Consider the following 15,239-nt stretch of genomic DNA (forward strand, 5'->3'; position numbering starts at 1 on the left):
ATTGCAGCCTTGCTAAAATCGAACTGTCTTTCAAAGCTCCGCCCACCGACTCGATGTGTTCTGCCATTGTTTATTCGCGTCTAGCTGCTTTAAAAACACCTATTACATGATAGCTACATTGTGTTCATCACAGTCACTGTCGCCCAGAGCCAGGAGAGACACTTCTCAGACCACTCCTAGACCTCACGATGGATAGATAGACACTAATGCGTCCTTGATCCTGTAAGCCAGCAGAGGTGTGAGCCACTGAAAGAGATGCTTCCCTGTCATCGGTTGAACCTCGCGATTCTCCAGCTGTGTTTGTTGTTGTTGGTGTCTTTTACCGACAGCAGAAGTTTGAAATGCTCACCGGGGAAAGTGTGCTCGGGCTCGGACCCGTACCGACCGCCTGTTGTTCTCAGTAAGTTCTTTTATTGCAGCACATCCTTTTTGATGTAATGTCCTGTTGCTTTCTGTTCTTGACACCAGACACAGTTGTTTACTTGTCTCATGATGAACTGTCATGCGTTTGTGTCTCAACCCAGTGACCCCCTACCTAGGCAACACTTACAATGTCCAGGTAGCTCACATGCTCAAATGTCGTGATGCCGAAAATGTTGTGATAGCGTTTGCATGAACAATAGATTTTGTTATATAATACAACCACTAGTACATGATGTACAGATAGTGTGTTTTAACCTCATATCCATAGAGTATTCAATATATTAATGTATTTATAATCACACTTAAATCTTAATCTAGTGGCTTAACACATTGAAAGCTGTTGATATTTTGGATAACAGTTTAATGCACGTGACCAAACAAACAGCTGCGAGCGTTAGCAATGTACACTTTTCCAGGAGAGTAGCCGAAGAAACCAAAACCTGGTCTAACAATACAAACACAACACAAATCCAACATGTAAAGGCGATTGACTTTTATATATTGCATTTGTGTTGTGTTTATACTGTCTTGTTTTGTGCCGTTTTCTTCTTTGTATCTGTTTGTTTTCGCTTTGCTTTTGACGGTTTCTCATATGACGCGATCATATGACTTGAGGACAAAAAATACTAGTTATTCAATGTCACTGATTGCGAAACTGGCCGTAGTTAAACAAGAAAACAGCACTTCTTTGTTATCTTTTCATCACTTATTGGCAAATTATCCAATTTCTTTCCAAATTATTCGCACATTTCATAAATTGTGAAAATACGTTATTTTTCAGACTTTATTATAGAAGTACCATGGGGTTGTCGTAATACCCTTTGTGTGTATGTGTGTGTGTGTGTGTGATATCATAATAGTATAAGATACTTTGAAATATCTTAATGGTACAGTGTATTACCATATCTTACCATCACTGTTGCTAAAGACACTAAAGTTAGTATCTGTGTTTTGGAATATGATAGCAGGATTTTAGTTGGTTTAATGTGAACCATTTTCACCTCCTTGAGCTTGTACGAGTTAGAAACCATATAAAATGCTCTAAAACACACCTACCAGTGGAGACTGGGTTTTCCATCAGGTAGGCTACTTACTGTGAAAAAAGGTTCGTCTTCATGTCTAAATTCTGGATTTTCCACTGTAGAAAATGGTTTGTTTTCATGTCTAAATTTACACTAGATCATTATTCAGCAATAAAAGATAGCTTAAATAATGTTTTTCTACAATAATATCTAATGCACACTTTTAAGTACACTATTTGACTAGCCAATATTTACATGGCACCTGATAGTAGGAATATTTTGTGAATGTGGTGACTGACAATAAAGACTCGTAGATTTTGCAGGAAACTATAGGTCTACTTGGAAACATAGTGGGGGGTTAAAATGCTTCAAACTAGACCTAACTGGCAGACATTAGTGATGATAAAGATGTTTAATCAGTAGGTGATAAGTAGGTAATCTCTTTTGAATGGTGATAGTGTCAAGTCTTTTTAATCAGTGATTCTTTAATCATATCTAAAGTAGTTTGTGAAGTGCTTCTGATGGACTTTCCTGACAACATAAGTCATAAATTTTTTTTTATGAATATTGCATTATTTATTCTAAATGATTCTAAGTGATTTATCATTCAAAATATTATAAATGATTTGTCCATAGTTCCAGGAGATCTTGGGAATCAGCTTGAAGCGAAACTGGACAAACCTAGTGTAGTGCACTACATCTGCTACAAGAAGACCAATGACTACTTCACGCTATGGCTCAACCTGGAGCTGCTGGTGCCGGTGGCCATTGACTGCTGGATTGATAACATGAGGTAAAGGGCAAAAGAACAACTGAAACCAGAATTGGTGCATGTGATCTATCACTGGCATATGACATCCATAACATTTTGTAAAACAAGCTTCCTTCTTCTGCAACAAACTTTATTGAGTGCAACAGTCAGGTTTCACAATTAAAAACTCAATTCATTTTCTCCATAGAGATTAACAATCATTTATAAACCTTTAAAAACAGACCTACTGTGAGTTATATTGATTGTTTCAAAAAATGGGCAGTTCCAAATGCACTCTATTGAATGGGAAATTAGAAAGCACGCCTTTGCTTCTTTGGATTTCATGTCGCCTGGTTTAAATATGCAAATACGTCATCAGCATCTGTTTTGTTTAAAGGCTACTGTACAATCGCACAACCCACCTCACTGAAGCTCCTCCGGGGGTGGATGTCAGAGTGCCTGGGTTTGGAAAGACGTATAGTTTGGAATATCTGGATCCCAGTAAACGGAGTGTGGGTGAGTGGAAACTGGGTGTTTATCTCATTATGTTAATTTGTCGATTGGTAACTGTTTTGTCTGTTTCAGGCATGTACTTCTTCACTATAGTACAAGCACTGGTTGATTGGGGGTATACCAGGGACGACGATGTTCGAGGTGCTCCCTATGACTGGCGAAAAGCCCCCAGTGTGTATCTTCTTCTTCTATTTATGCACCAAAACAAAGTTCTGGGAGACGTGTTGAATCTTGTCTTAATGTCTAAATTGGACATTTGTGTTCCCTGATCTGTACCTGCAGATGACAATAAGGAGTACTTCTTGCGTCTCCAGCAGATGATTGAGGAGATGGCTAATAAGGCTGGAGGTCCAGTGGTCCTCATCGCACACAGTATGGGGAACATGTACACGCTCTATTTCCTTAATCACCAACCACAAGCTTGGAAGGACCGGTACATCAAGGCATTTGTTTCTCTAGGGCCTCCATGGGCTGGAGTGGCCAAAACTCTTAGAGTTATGGCAACAGGTACAGGCTAAATTTGTTGTACAAGGAGATTTTCCCCCGGTTTCACAGACGAGGCTTAAGCTAGTCCCAGACTAAAATGCATGTTTGAGCTGTTTTAACTGAAAGCAACTGGCACTGGCATATCCTAAAATATAACAGTGCCATTGTTTTGTCTCAAGATGCACACCACCAGTAATGTTTTTTTCTAATACTCCTTTATAAAAGCTAATTAAATTTCCTAATTGAACTAAGGCATAATCCTGACTTAATCTAAGACCTTTCTGTGAAACCAAGCCTTTGCTGAATTAACGGTTCTGTATGTAATTTTATTTGACTGTACTAAAGCATTTTAGTAGTTTGCTAAGATTTAGGATACTTGTTTCTCCAAAAAACAATGCTACAGCCAGTTATTCTACTCTAAAATGTGCGTTCTGTGTCGGAATTATTGTTTTTGTGTTGGTCTGTGTGATCTCACCCACTGCCAGTTTACCCAGTAGTATTTTGTCAACCTTGGGTTACCAGATGGTGGAAAACACTGCGTATTGTAGACATGGAAGCCAGCAAACGAACTGGGATCGCAGATTCTACCCGACTTAAAAAGCTTTGTCAGTAAAAACATTGCAAACGAATGCATTAGCTGATCAACTTGCAGTATAAGTCGCTTTCCAATTGCCAGTTGCAATCAGTGTCCTCAGTCTGGCAATCCCATTTCAACCATTAACTGTCAATAATACATATTGCACCTTTAAATTTGATCAAATATCTATGGCAAGCTTTTGTACGTCAATGCAGTTCACATATACAGTGGCGTGTATACACCTTTCATTTCTGAATTATGCCCTCAAAAAATGTGAAAATAAATTTCAAGTCAAAACTGTCATGGTGATACAACAGTCTTGACATCATAATGAAGATAAAAATCTTGAAAAGAAAACCAAGTAGTTTGGCATAATCTTGTATTGCTATTTTTTTTTGGAAATAGTATTATTTAATAACAATTATATTATTTAATAATGATTATTTAATAATCATTTCATTAACAAAACGTATTAATATTTTAAAAGCATGTGTCATGTGGTGACTCAAAAACAATCAGTCACATTTATTTCATTCTTTATACAAAAAAGATTTTCAAAGCAGCTTTAATGATTGAAATAATATTTAATTATATTGGTTAAACTTTTTACTTTGAAAAGTATTTATAAACCTTTTTGAAAATAATGATTGTTCAATACGATTTAAACCCTGAAAATGGCAAGTTTTTTTTTAACCATAAGAAACGTTTCTAAGTGGCCATTCACACAGAACACATTTTTTAGTGAAATGAAAAAAACCTGAAGACACTTTAAAGAAAAAAAAGTGGAGCTTCTTTTAACTTGAGCGCTGGATTTTTAGAACAATTGGTTGATCTCATGTGAATGACAGGTTGTCCCGCCCTCACGCCAGAAAACGCATCAACAACGAAGTGAAAAGTTATTTTGAATAAAGATCATATGAATTTGAAAAAATAATGACGTCCATGTATAAATCATTTATAGGCACTGCAATATTCCATAAAAAAAAAAAAAAACCTGAAACGTCCATTTTGATTTTACTTTAAAACCCATTTACGATCACTGGTTTGATTATTTGATTTTGGTTCCATCACAGGCGACAACAACCGCATTCCCGTCATCAGTCCAGTAAAAATCCGCACCCAGCAGCGAACGGCCGTCTCCACCGTCTGGCTCCTCCCCTACGCCCACTCCTGGCCCAAAGACATGGTCCTGGTTTCCACCCCAAACACCAGCTACACAGTCCAAGACTATCAGCGCTTCTTCAAAGATATTGACTATGAGGACGGCTGGGCCATGAGGAAGGACACGGAACCGCTAGTCAGTGCACTTCAGCCTCCGGGCGTTCCTGTCCACTGTCTTTATGGCAGTGGCATTCCCACAGCTCAAGGCTTCAATTACACAAACTTCCCAGATGTAGACCCCACCGTCATCAACGGGGACGGAGACGGAACAGTCAACCTGTTGAGCTCCACACAATGCAAACGCTGGAAGAGCCAGCAGACACAGCCTGTCCAAATGTTCGAGCTGCCCGGGAACGAGCACGTCGCCATGCTGTTGAACATAACCACGGTCAACTACATCAAGAATGTGCTGTTTACACCGTGATAGCATTGAGGCTTTAACTTTCAGGACTTGGTTCTGCTTTGTTAGTTTCCTTATCGTAATTGGTTGTCGGAGTTCCTTTTTGTGGAGTTGAGGTTTATCAGGACAACAATGATAAATAGTCATCTTTTGTTGGGAACAATCAGCATTTACAGAAATGATTCTTGAATTTTTGTACTCAATTCAGATCTGAAATGTTAACAGATTTTACAGCACATAGTAAAATGTAATTTCCACTTACATACCAAATTGGCAATTGTCTGCTGTTAATCCTTTTCTAAATATTGTCTGTTTCTTAACCTTTTTTAACCTTAACCTCTTATTCCCAACAACTTCTTTAATCTGCATATTTTATCTAGTGTTTTTTTTTTTAAATGTTTCTATCCAAATTTTACTGACACTGCTGTATCTCTGTTGATCCTACTAACAAGCAAGTGGCTATTTATCTGGCAGTCTGTGATCAGTATTGATTTATGTATTTTTGTCAGATGTTCTTGAATGTAGAATGTGCCTAACGGCTGGATATCTCACTGTTGATCAATATACATCAGCTTAACCTCTAGACTGCATTTGTGCCACGGCCCAGGATGGGTTAACCCATGTTACATGTGAACAAAGTCTGCTCTTGAATATAATGAACAATGAGTTGTGAAGCATGTTATTTGTCACTTTTTATTATTGAGGTTATAAGACTAAGTTCTATAATAAAAACAAACCCCTGGTTTCACAGACAAGGCTCAAATGCACACCACCAGTAATGTTTTTTTTTTCCAAGGCACATTTGTAAAAGCTACGAAGATGTCCTAATTGAACTAAGGCCAAATCCTGGTTTAATCTAAGCCATGTTTGTGAAACCAGGCCTAGCTGTGGAAAGTGAAACTTAATCTTTGTGTGTTGCTAAAAAAAAGCACACAAAAAAACCACAAGTCTGATGGTGAAAATGCAATGCTAAACCAGGGTGTGACTTTTTGTTTCTCAAACAACAGACAGTTGCATACATGCCATGAGTTAGTGAAAAATCACCATGTTGCAGTAATGTACAATAAAATGCTCTTTACCAAAATTGTAATAACATAGATACTTCATGCATCTGCATCATTAGTTCAAATCTTACATTATATTCTGCAAACCTCAAAATCCACATCACTACTAAACAGTGTTTCACATGGAAGCTTATTTTACAGAATAAAAATATAAAAAAGCTTATTGTGACTTTATCGCACAATTCAGATTTTTTCTCATAGTTGCAAATGTAATTCTCACAATTTTGACTTTTTCTGAGAATTGTGAGTTTATATCTCGTTCGAATTGAGATATAAACAAGGGAAAAAAAGTCAAATTGTGAGAAAGTCGCAATTACGTTTTTTATATTTTTATTCTGTGGAAGAAAGAAGCTTCCATAGTTTCACAATCATTGGAGGGTGAAAAGAAAGACTTTATTTCCCGTTTTGCAACGAAGCTCTGTGCAGTTGAGCCGTATGTGAAAAGGCCCATCTTCATGAGCGTCAATAAGACTCTGTGAAAAGTAAAATCATAGGTTATTAGAATTCAGATTGCAATGCCTAAAACACACCAACTCTTTGACCTTTGCCTTTAATCAGTACTTATCCGTTTAGTTTGTGATGCAGATCTATTTGGGTTCCTACCTGCAATTCTGATAAACATGCCTTTTTTAGGCTTTCCGTGTGGTCACCCACACACCAAGCAAGGCTTATGTGGAAAGAAGGATCCTATGTGAAATAGAGGAGGCGGTTACATTACATTTTATTTAAATTTGATTGTATTTGAATCTATGTTCACAAATATGATACCAATGCCTTGTTTGTACCTTATAAAAGGTGCTGAGGTTGAATTCTTTCATGGTTTGATCCAGTATTTTGATGAGCTCAAGCAACTGAGTTTTTCCAGTGGAGATTTCCAAACCAAGGAATGTCCTGCATGAACTTTATGCCATTAAAACAGTGCATTGAAATGAAGAAATAATGAATACACAGCCTAGTTAGGTAATTAACAGCGAGAGTAATGAAATACCTAGTCTTTTCAGCATTAGAATACACCATCAGTTTATCAGCCAAGCAGAAAAACCTGAGGAAACAATCTGACTTAGACACCCAGCAACTGGCATATGTTATAATGAAACAATGAGGTGTTGATTATATAGCACAGACTTCTGGAAATGTGTCACACCAGTCCGAATGGACTGGATGAACGGTTGAATCCAGTGATGCCGCAGAACCACTGTCTTTGAGAGACTGAGGTGAAACTCTTCAGATAGGGCCAGAGGGATGCCGTGAGCTGCCGCAACCACCATCATTTCATTTAGTACCTCCAGAAAGGCCTCCTCAGGATCATCTAAAAAGGGTTAAAGGTCATCCAGAGAAAAATTACAGTATCAATTTAAATACACTCAGGCAAAATGCTTACAAGGAAAGAACATGTATGTAGCCCAGTTGCCCCGCTCATGCTGGAAGGACCGCATTCGCCCTCCATGCTCATCTCTTTTATCGGTCCACTTTTCTTCTGATTCTCCGAACATCTCCCTTACACTCTCGGGAAGAGGCAGTCGAGGTGTCAAGTGGGCTGATTTGCCTGTTTTGCTTTTAACATATCCATGATCCAAAGGTTCACTGTTGCTATTCAGGTAAAAGAGGAATTTAGAGCCCTAGAAATGCAAATCAAAATAAAACTAAACCACATAAGATCAAACGCACCAAACCTGCTTTCATTGTCAAGTTTTCCTCTTTTCCTTGAAGGTGAGGAATCATTTTTTGAAGAGTTTTCAGTTTCATCTTCAGAACTGCTACTACTGTAATTGACAATCATGCTAAGGCATAAAAATCTTAAAAACTGTACCAGAGGATTCAAAATACCATCTCAGATACGTGACGACACTTTTATTGTCATGCGCAAAGCGCTTCCGATGGTTCTGCTCCTTCACAGTCAGAGTCCCACTACAACAAAAAATAGGATTCCTAAACGAATCATTCTTTTGAGTCGGATCTTTTACAATGCAACCGTTAAATCGGTTCACGTCACAACCTAGCGTGTGATTGCGTTTCTTTGTACGGCGTTAAAAGTTATGTTAGTGACCGAATATTTATTGTTTTTTTTCTCAGCCGAGAGATTACTGTGAATTTAAGTATTAAATATTTTAAATACATTTTCCTAAATGGTTTTATTCAAAATATGGATACTTTTGTATAAGTGCGTAAGAACCGGTTCTTTGAAATTAACCGTTTGAAAGAACCGATTCAGAGAATGATTCGGACCTCTAATCACAAGGGAACAAACGGTGCTTCATCACTGCGTCCCACTACAGCAAATATTGATTCAAATGGTTCCGACTCTTTTGCATTCCGCCCTTACAAACAAGAAAAAAAAAAAAAAAAGAAAGAAGCGCAGCTGCAGTCAACATTGAATTGCAGCAATGACCATAAACTATACGTTTATACGAACAAAATGTTTACGTTTATTGTCTTATTAAAGCTTCATACTAACTATTAACGTTATCCTGTCACTACAATAATTCCCCAAAAGCGTTCTAATAAAATAACCACTCACCCTATACCCTAAAACAGCGATAGACACATTTTCCGTGGTAATAATGGCGATTTTAGAACGAATATTAATATATAAATGCCATTTTTGAATCAAATTAATGAAGTTCCGGTATGTTTTGTGAGGATGCCAATTGTGTGTTATTCAGGTTCCCGTGCGGCTGTCGGGGGTTTCGGTGGTCAGCGATCTAAGCCCGAAATAAAACGCACTATGGGTCGGCCATTCCTCGTCAGTCAGCTCCCCTAAATGCGCTGCAAACGCCGAAAAGACTGTTATCGGGGTTTTATGGAGCAACCAAACCGAAATCCGGAGAGTTTGCAGGGTTTTCATGTGTTTTTGCAGGCACTGGCCAGGGGTGCGGCCTAGCAGAGACCGCGGATCGATCGGAGGATTTACGGCCTTCAGAAAATACAAGCCGTTTCTTGATTGAACTTCTATCCCTGAGAATAAACATGGGTGGAATCCACTTCTGAAAAAAAGGTAATATGCATATCTTAACATATTTTACAAGGATGTGTGTGTGTGTGTGTTGCAAAGCTACTGTTAGCCTGCTAGCCAGCTTGCAAAAATTCGTTAGCCATTTTGCAAAGCTACGTTTTTGTGTTTTCATCCAGGTGTCTTAAACATCGCCTTGTTCATAAGCTATTGGTTACTGTTTTGTACATAAATATTAATTCTGCTTAACGTTTAAATTCTGTCACCGGCTTTTATTCGCCGCGATAGAATTGTGTGTAAACAAATACGCAGCGAACAGAAGCGTCAGTCTTTATCTTTATGTATTATTACATTTTCTTAACCATGCATGCATGCTTTGGAACAGCTGTACCACTTTTATACACACAGGTGATCAAAAATGTGAGGCAATAGACTGTGTCTCAAACTAGTGTGCCACTACTTAGACAGTATTTTGGGCATAGTATGCACGTTCTGTGATGCCCCAACAATGCTATAGGTTGGTGGGCAAGTCAGTCTCGCTATCCAGCACGAAACTTGAGGTGTACCAGACAGATACTCGTACCTGTGTTATTATCACTGGATAAAGTGGTCTGTGATCTGTCAGATTTCATTTCATTTCTCCTTGGTGTATCAAGTGCTCAGATATGTTTATAGGTTTGACTTTGTATGATTTGGAGTGCATTGGTGGAAATTATGTAGATCTCCTTACAGACCAGCTAGCCAAGACTCAAATCCAGATGTTGCAGTAAAGGTTAAGGGGGCTTTCACGTTTACAATGCTTAAATTGATGGAGGTCATTCCTTATGTAACCAACTATATCAAGAAGTGGTTAACATGTGAGCGCCACTATCTGTTTTTTTCTTTTCATAAAGCCCACTTTGATGCCTTGCCAACGGTCACTGTAACTCAATGATGACTTCTAGTCAGTTTTATGCTGCAAGCTGCTGTTAGTTTTAGGGCTTATTGTACAGTAGGGTTATTTTATTCTGTCCCAGTCAGACCATTAGTTCAGATTTTTTATTTGTCTTGCCAACATTTTTACTGGAAACACACATTTTAAATTTAGCAATGTTTTTTATATGCCAGAAAAGTACATATTTTTCATAGAACGTTAATCTAAGTCTTCATTGCCGTTTTAATTAACCCTTAAATATTGCAAAATTATATTACTCTGCAAAGGTGGGGCAGAAGGTAGCTACTGAAGTGGCATTTAGGTGTCTTTACACCAGCTGTTTATATGCTGTCTATAGGTGGGTCAGAGCAGCCATAATTTAGCATGGCTTTTATCTGGTATTGCATCTTTACACTGAATTTTTCTCAGGCAGAGAGCAGCTTTAAGGTGGCTGCGTAAAGAAGATGCGTTATGTCAACCAGTTAGAGAATGTTACCTCTGTAAAATTTAAAGCAGCACAATATGCAACAATATTAAATGTAATATTATTTTAAATTAAGTCATCAACAAATGAATGAGGCAAGTGATAGTTGAATTGGCCCAAAACTCTTTCACAGGCCATCCAGCACTGCAGTGTAAATGCCCCTAAAGATGTTTGTTGGCTGTGTAAGTTTTTCATCCAGTTTTCTTGTTTTTGTTTTTTCTTATAGGGCTGTACCAAGGTGATGAAGAAGGTCAAGGTCCTTTGCACTTGATGCTCACATCCATGTCAGTTCTCTGTTTATATCAAGCCAAAACGTGTTCCTGAAAGCTTTATTAGCTACTTTTTTTCCTTTCCCATCCGGGGCAGTCCAACAATCCCTTCCCCCTGAATTCATCCAGAAAGCGGTCCAACTACGGCTCAAAGCTGAATCCATACACCCGAGCACGTATGACGGAGGCGTGGCAGCAGCATGCTGTTGCCCCGCCTCCAGTCGTGCACACCATCCCACCTGGGGCGGACACACTGGGCTGCACCGTCTACGGCATTGTCCTCCAGCCGGACGCGGCATTGCAACAATCCCAGCAACAGCAACAGCAGCAGCAACAACAACAGCAGCAGCAGCAACATCACAGTCAGCAGCAGCATCCGGCACAAGCGCAGCAGTCCTCCTTGCATGTGGGGAGCGAGGGAGGACACAAGTGTGGTGCATGTGGCCATGACATCTCCCATCTGGCCAATCCACATGAGCACCAGTGCATGGTGAGCCAAGATCGTTCGTTTCAGTGCACGCAGTGTCTGAAAATCTTCCACCAAGCCACCGACCTGTTGGAGCACCAGTGTGTGCAGGTGGAGCAGAAACCTTTTGTGTGCGGAGTGTGCAAGATGGGCTTTTCGTTGCTAACTTCTCTAGCGCAGCATCACACTGCCCATAACAGTGGAAACCCCATGAAGTGCTCCATATGTGAAAAAACGTATCGACCGGGTTCTGGAAATGCCACACCAACTTCGTCAACGGCCAACCCAGGGCAACCATCCAACGACGAAGCATCGTCTAGTGGCAGCGCTGCCGTCGGGACATCAGGCCAGCCTACGTTCGAGCCTTCGCAACCTGACAGGCCGTACAAGTGTTCGGTGTGCTCCAAGGGCTTCCGTCACTTATCCGAGCTCACACGTCACGAACGCGTCCACACAGGCGAGAAGCCGTTTAAATGTGAAACATGTGACAAAAGCTTCAGCCAGTCTTCTCATCTAGCCCACCACCAGCGTACCCACAGCTCCGAACGACCATTCAAGTGTGCAGTGTGTGAGAAGAGCTTCAAGCACCGCTCCCATCTAGTCCGTCACATGTATGCCCACTCGGGTGAGCACCTTTTTAAGTGCAACCTCTGCGAGTTGCACTTCAAAGAATCTTCGGAGCTCCTCCACCACCAGTGTCAGCCGCAAGGTGCTCGGCCTTTTCGCTGCGCCACATGTGGGAAGGGCTTCAAGCGCCCGTCCGACCTGAGACAGCACGAACGCACCCACTCGGAGGAACGCCCGTTTCACTGTGAAGACTGCCAGATGAGCTTTAAACAACAGTACGCCTTGGTGCGCCACCGACGCACACACAAGGCCTCCGCCGACCGCCCCTTCAAATGCAACCTGTGCGACAAGGGCTTCCTGCAGCCGTCCCACCTGTTATACCACCAGCACGTTCATGGCATGGACAACCTCTTCAAGTGCGCCTCCTGCGGCAAGGGCTTCAGTCAGTCTGGGGAGCTGCTACGTCACAAATGTGGTGAGGCCTCCTCGACACCCACAAATCCAGACAAGCCCTACAAGTGTGACGTGTGCGGAAAGGCTTACAAGAAGGCCACCACGCTCCAGCGCCATCAGAATTCCCACTGCACCGAGAAGCCTCTCAAATGCTCGCTGTGTGACCGACGTTTCCTGTCCTCCTCAGAGTTCGTGCAGCACCGATGTGACCCATCCCGTGAGAAGCCCTTGAAGTGTCCTGACTGCGAGAAGCGCTTCAAGTACTCCTCGGAGATGCAGCGACACAGGCGCGTCCACACCGGAGAGAAGCCCTACAAGTGCGCCAGTTGCGACAAGGGTTTCAAGCAGCGTGAACACCTGGCCAAGCATCAAAGCGTGCATGCGAGAGATGCCCAGTTTAAATGTGTATGGTGCGGGGAGCGTTTCGCTGATCTAGGAGCCCTTCAAGAGCATACTGTCCAGCACACGGCTGAAGGTGGCGGGTACCCTGTGTCTTCTCTCATTCAGTAACTTGTGTCCCCCGATTACATTCACAGAGGTTTTAGGAATCTCAGCAAACTACCCCAGTCAAATGAATTTTTACAAGGCCCAGTAACCTCATAATACCTCATTTTGTTCTAAACATGCATATACTCAAGTAGTTATTCCCTTTTTGATGTCTAGAGGCATCTTTTAATTGGGTTTGATTGGCAAACAAAGAATATATATGAATCCTGGGAGGATGGAAACAGATCTTCGAACTCTGTCCCAGAAAGCACTGTGATCCTAGGACAGTAGGGCGGCATTTGCCCAGCTTCGTGGCTCACAATGCCCTTCTTCAAGATCTTTAGAGCACAAGGCAAAAACAATTTGGTCTGCAACTATTTGTTCAGTCTTGAACCGTCATATAGAATCAGCAATCGATTTTTGGTATCACATTATAGTACCTAGTATGGTTGAGATACTGCTTACTGTTTGCCTCTACAAAAGAACTCTAGGATCTCTAGCCTTGCTCCAATTTGAGTACACTGTATGCACATTGGGAGCACCTCCTGTGCGCATTTAGTTCGCCCCACAACTGAAGACAAAAGAAAAAGGGTGAAAAAGTTGTGCTGTTATAAACTGTTGAAACTGTCTGTTTAAGTCAATGTTGACGTTCTCCTCGTGGCAACTAATGGTATGTACCAAAAACCATCATTGTACTGTACCACACCCTAAACGGGACAGATCGTTAACCAGCAGAAGTATAATGACCTCAGACGGTCTCTACATTTCACTGAGATTATACGTAAATATATAGAATCTATATAGAAATGTAAACTTGCATACAAACAGTTCATATTACCACCAGAATCAGTACAGCTGTCCTAAAAATTGCTTAAAAACCTGAAAAGGCTTCCTGTATTACTGTATGTATATAGTTAGTATGTATACAACTTGTTTAACAGTCCTGTCATTAGATATTGCATTGTCTTTCTTAAGCTGCACCAGTTATAAGTAGCTTTTCATGTTCTGATTCATACATTCTTTACGTTTTGTTTCTGATTTGCCTTTTTAAAGTTAAATTTAGCCTCTTTGTAGATGTAGTTGGGATTGTAATTGGTGTATTCAAGGTTGTGTGAAAGTTTAGTCTGTTTTTATAAAGGTTTTTGCCCCTTGCCCCCCCCTCCCCCCACCTTTACAGGACTTGTGTACTTGTTGTACAGTACCCTAAGTGTCATTTTATGTCTACTGTATAGATTTATCCATGTGTTTGATCTTTAATCTGCCAACTCCATGTCTTGCCTATAGTCATTTGCCTTTCGCAACATGACGGTGAGTCTTTGTTTCCCTGTTATTTTCTTTTATAAAAACTATAATCAAAGACTTTCAAAATGTATTTTCGGCTTCCCCCAGGATCCAGGAGGGAAAGTAATTGTTTTGGGCCTCTAAGTCCTTGATTTGAACACACGTCATTCAGATGTTTTTGTTAGTGAATGTCTGTGTTGCATACTCATCCAACGATAACCAGTATGTTCTTTTGAGAATTTTTTTAAATTGACATATACAAAAATATGTGTATATATTTAAACAGACATATTTGAGTGGTACTCATACAAGAGTAATCTATGGGTTTTTGAATCACATGCTCTCCTTGTTTTAATTTTAGAAGAATTTCCCACTTTTTGTAATGGTCCACAAAGCTGAATTTTAATAGAACTGTTCAAATCTTGATTTGCCTACTTTTTTTTTTTACTTTACCCCTCCCACCCCATTGCAATTTCCCATCATCCTACATGGGGCAAAATGACATTCTTGGCTCTGTTGCTTATGCAGTATTATATGTTGATTACTGGCCCTTGAGGAACATCTCCCTCTTGCAGTTAGGTTTCGCCTGTTCCTGTACTGCGGGGTTAGAGGTGATGATGACACTTTGGCCTTAAGCAGGGGCGTCTAGTTTCTCCGCAGAGCCCTTGGCCTCCAATTTGTTTCCCCTTTATAGGATCTATTTATGCAAGGGGCTTTTTTTAAACCATAGGCATTAAGAATGAAAGAGCAGTTGGATTTCATAAGTATGTTGTTTTTTTATGTTTTCATGTTTGTATATTAATTTTTTTTTATTAATATTGTTTAAAATCTCTATAAATATCTATATTCTTGGCAGACGTGTCAGGACCACAGGGGAACGTCGACCTTCGATCGATGACCTTCCTCTATGGTTTTGAGACCTCTCCACCCCGTGCATGCCTGCTGTGTTAGTTCCTGTAATCTGTTCCAAGTA

The 15,239-nt window shown here is 40.4% G+C and overlaps 3 protein-coding genes across 6 annotated transcripts; 2 read left to right on the plus strand and 1 right to left on the minus strand.

Annotated features, from left to right (window-relative positions):
- The first annotated feature begins 25 nt into the window (after nt 1-25).
- Nucleotides 26-6,088, plus strand: pla2g15 (phospholipase A2, group XV). Its single transcript, XM_079860281.1, has 6 exons — nt 26-400; nt 2,082-2,238; nt 2,594-2,712; nt 2,782-2,880; nt 2,992-3,216; nt 4,846-6,088. The coding sequence occupies exons 1-6, from the start codon at nt 256-258 to the stop codon at nt 5,355-5,357; spliced, it is 1,257 nt and encodes a 418-aa protein (XP_079716407.1). The 5' UTR covers nt 26-255; the 3' UTR covers nt 5,358-6,088.
- usb1 (U6 snRNA biogenesis 1) lies at nt 5,935-8,355 on the minus strand. 4 transcript variants are annotated; one of them, XM_079860289.1, is made up of 7 exons: nt 8,071-8,348; nt 7,779-7,987; nt 7,523-7,706; nt 7,386-7,439; nt 7,183-7,288; nt 7,001-7,084; nt 5,935-6,870 (listed from the first exon to the last, which is right to left on the minus strand). In XM_079860289.1, exons 1-7 carry the CDS (start codon nt 8,175-8,177, stop codon nt 6,766-6,768), a joined length of 849 nt encoding a protein of 282 aa, XP_079716415.1. In that variant the 5' UTR covers nt 8,178-8,348; the 3' UTR covers nt 5,935-6,765. The 4 variants fall into 4 exon arrangements, with proteins under 4 accessions (XP_079716415.1, XP_079716416.1, XP_079716413.1 ...); XM_079860290.1 differs by having other exon boundaries at nt 7,779-7,981; nt 8,071-8,307; XM_079860287.1 differs by having other exon boundaries at nt 6,408-6,870; nt 7,183-7,297; nt 8,071-8,355.
- Nucleotides 8,356-9,058: 703 nt separating this feature from the next.
- znf319b (zinc finger protein 319b) lies at nt 9,059-14,424 on the plus strand. The gene is made up of 2 exons (XM_079860278.1): nt 9,059-9,392; nt 10,971-14,424. The coding sequence occupies exon 2, from the start codon at nt 11,192-11,194 to the stop codon at nt 13,007-13,009; it is 1,818 nt and encodes a 605-aa protein (XP_079716404.1). The 5' UTR covers nt 9,059-9,392; nt 10,971-11,191; the 3' UTR covers nt 13,010-14,424.
- Nucleotides 14,425-15,239: the final 815 nt, after the last annotated feature.

Source organism: Squalius cephalus, assembly GCF_949319135.1.
Source record: "Squalius cephalus genome assembly, chromosome: 23".
Classification (NCBI taxonomy): Eukaryota; Metazoa; Chordata; class Actinopteri; order Cypriniformes; family Leuciscidae; genus Squalius; species Squalius cephalus.

What these genes read in the sequence shown, in the direction of transcription:
- pla2g15 (XM_079860281.1), top strand. Translation starts at nt 256, where the DNA reads ATGCTTCCCTGTCATCGGTTGAACCTCGCGATTCTCCAGCTGTGTTTG. An exon ending in CCGACCGCCTGTTGTTCTCA is followed by an intron (nt 401 to 2,081) that starts GTAAGTTCTTTT and finishes ATTTGTCCATAG; the next exon opens with TTCCAGGAGATCTTGGGAAT. An exon ending in TCCCAGTAAACGGAGTGTGG is followed by an intron (nt 2,713 to 2,781) that starts GTGAGTGGAAAC and finishes TGTCTGTTTCAG; the next exon opens with GCATGTACTTCTTCACTATA.
- znf319b (XM_079860278.1), top strand. Translation starts at nt 11,192, where the DNA reads ATGACGGAGGCGTGGCAGCAGCATGCTGTTGCCCCGCCTCCAGTCGTG.
- usb1 (XM_079860287.1), bottom strand. Translation starts at nt 8,177, where the DNA reads ATGATTGTCAATTACAGTAGTAGCAGTTCTGAAGATGAAACTGAAAAC. An exon ending in GGTGTGACACATTTCCAGAA is followed by an intron (nt 7,440 to 7,522) that starts GTCTGTGCTATA and finishes TTGTTTCCTCAG; the next exon opens with GTTTTTCTGCTTGGCTGATA. An exon ending in ACCTCAGCACCTTTTATAAG is followed by an intron (nt 7,085 to 7,182) that starts GTACAAACAAGG and finishes TATTTCACATAG; the next exon opens with GATCCTTCTTTCCACATAAG.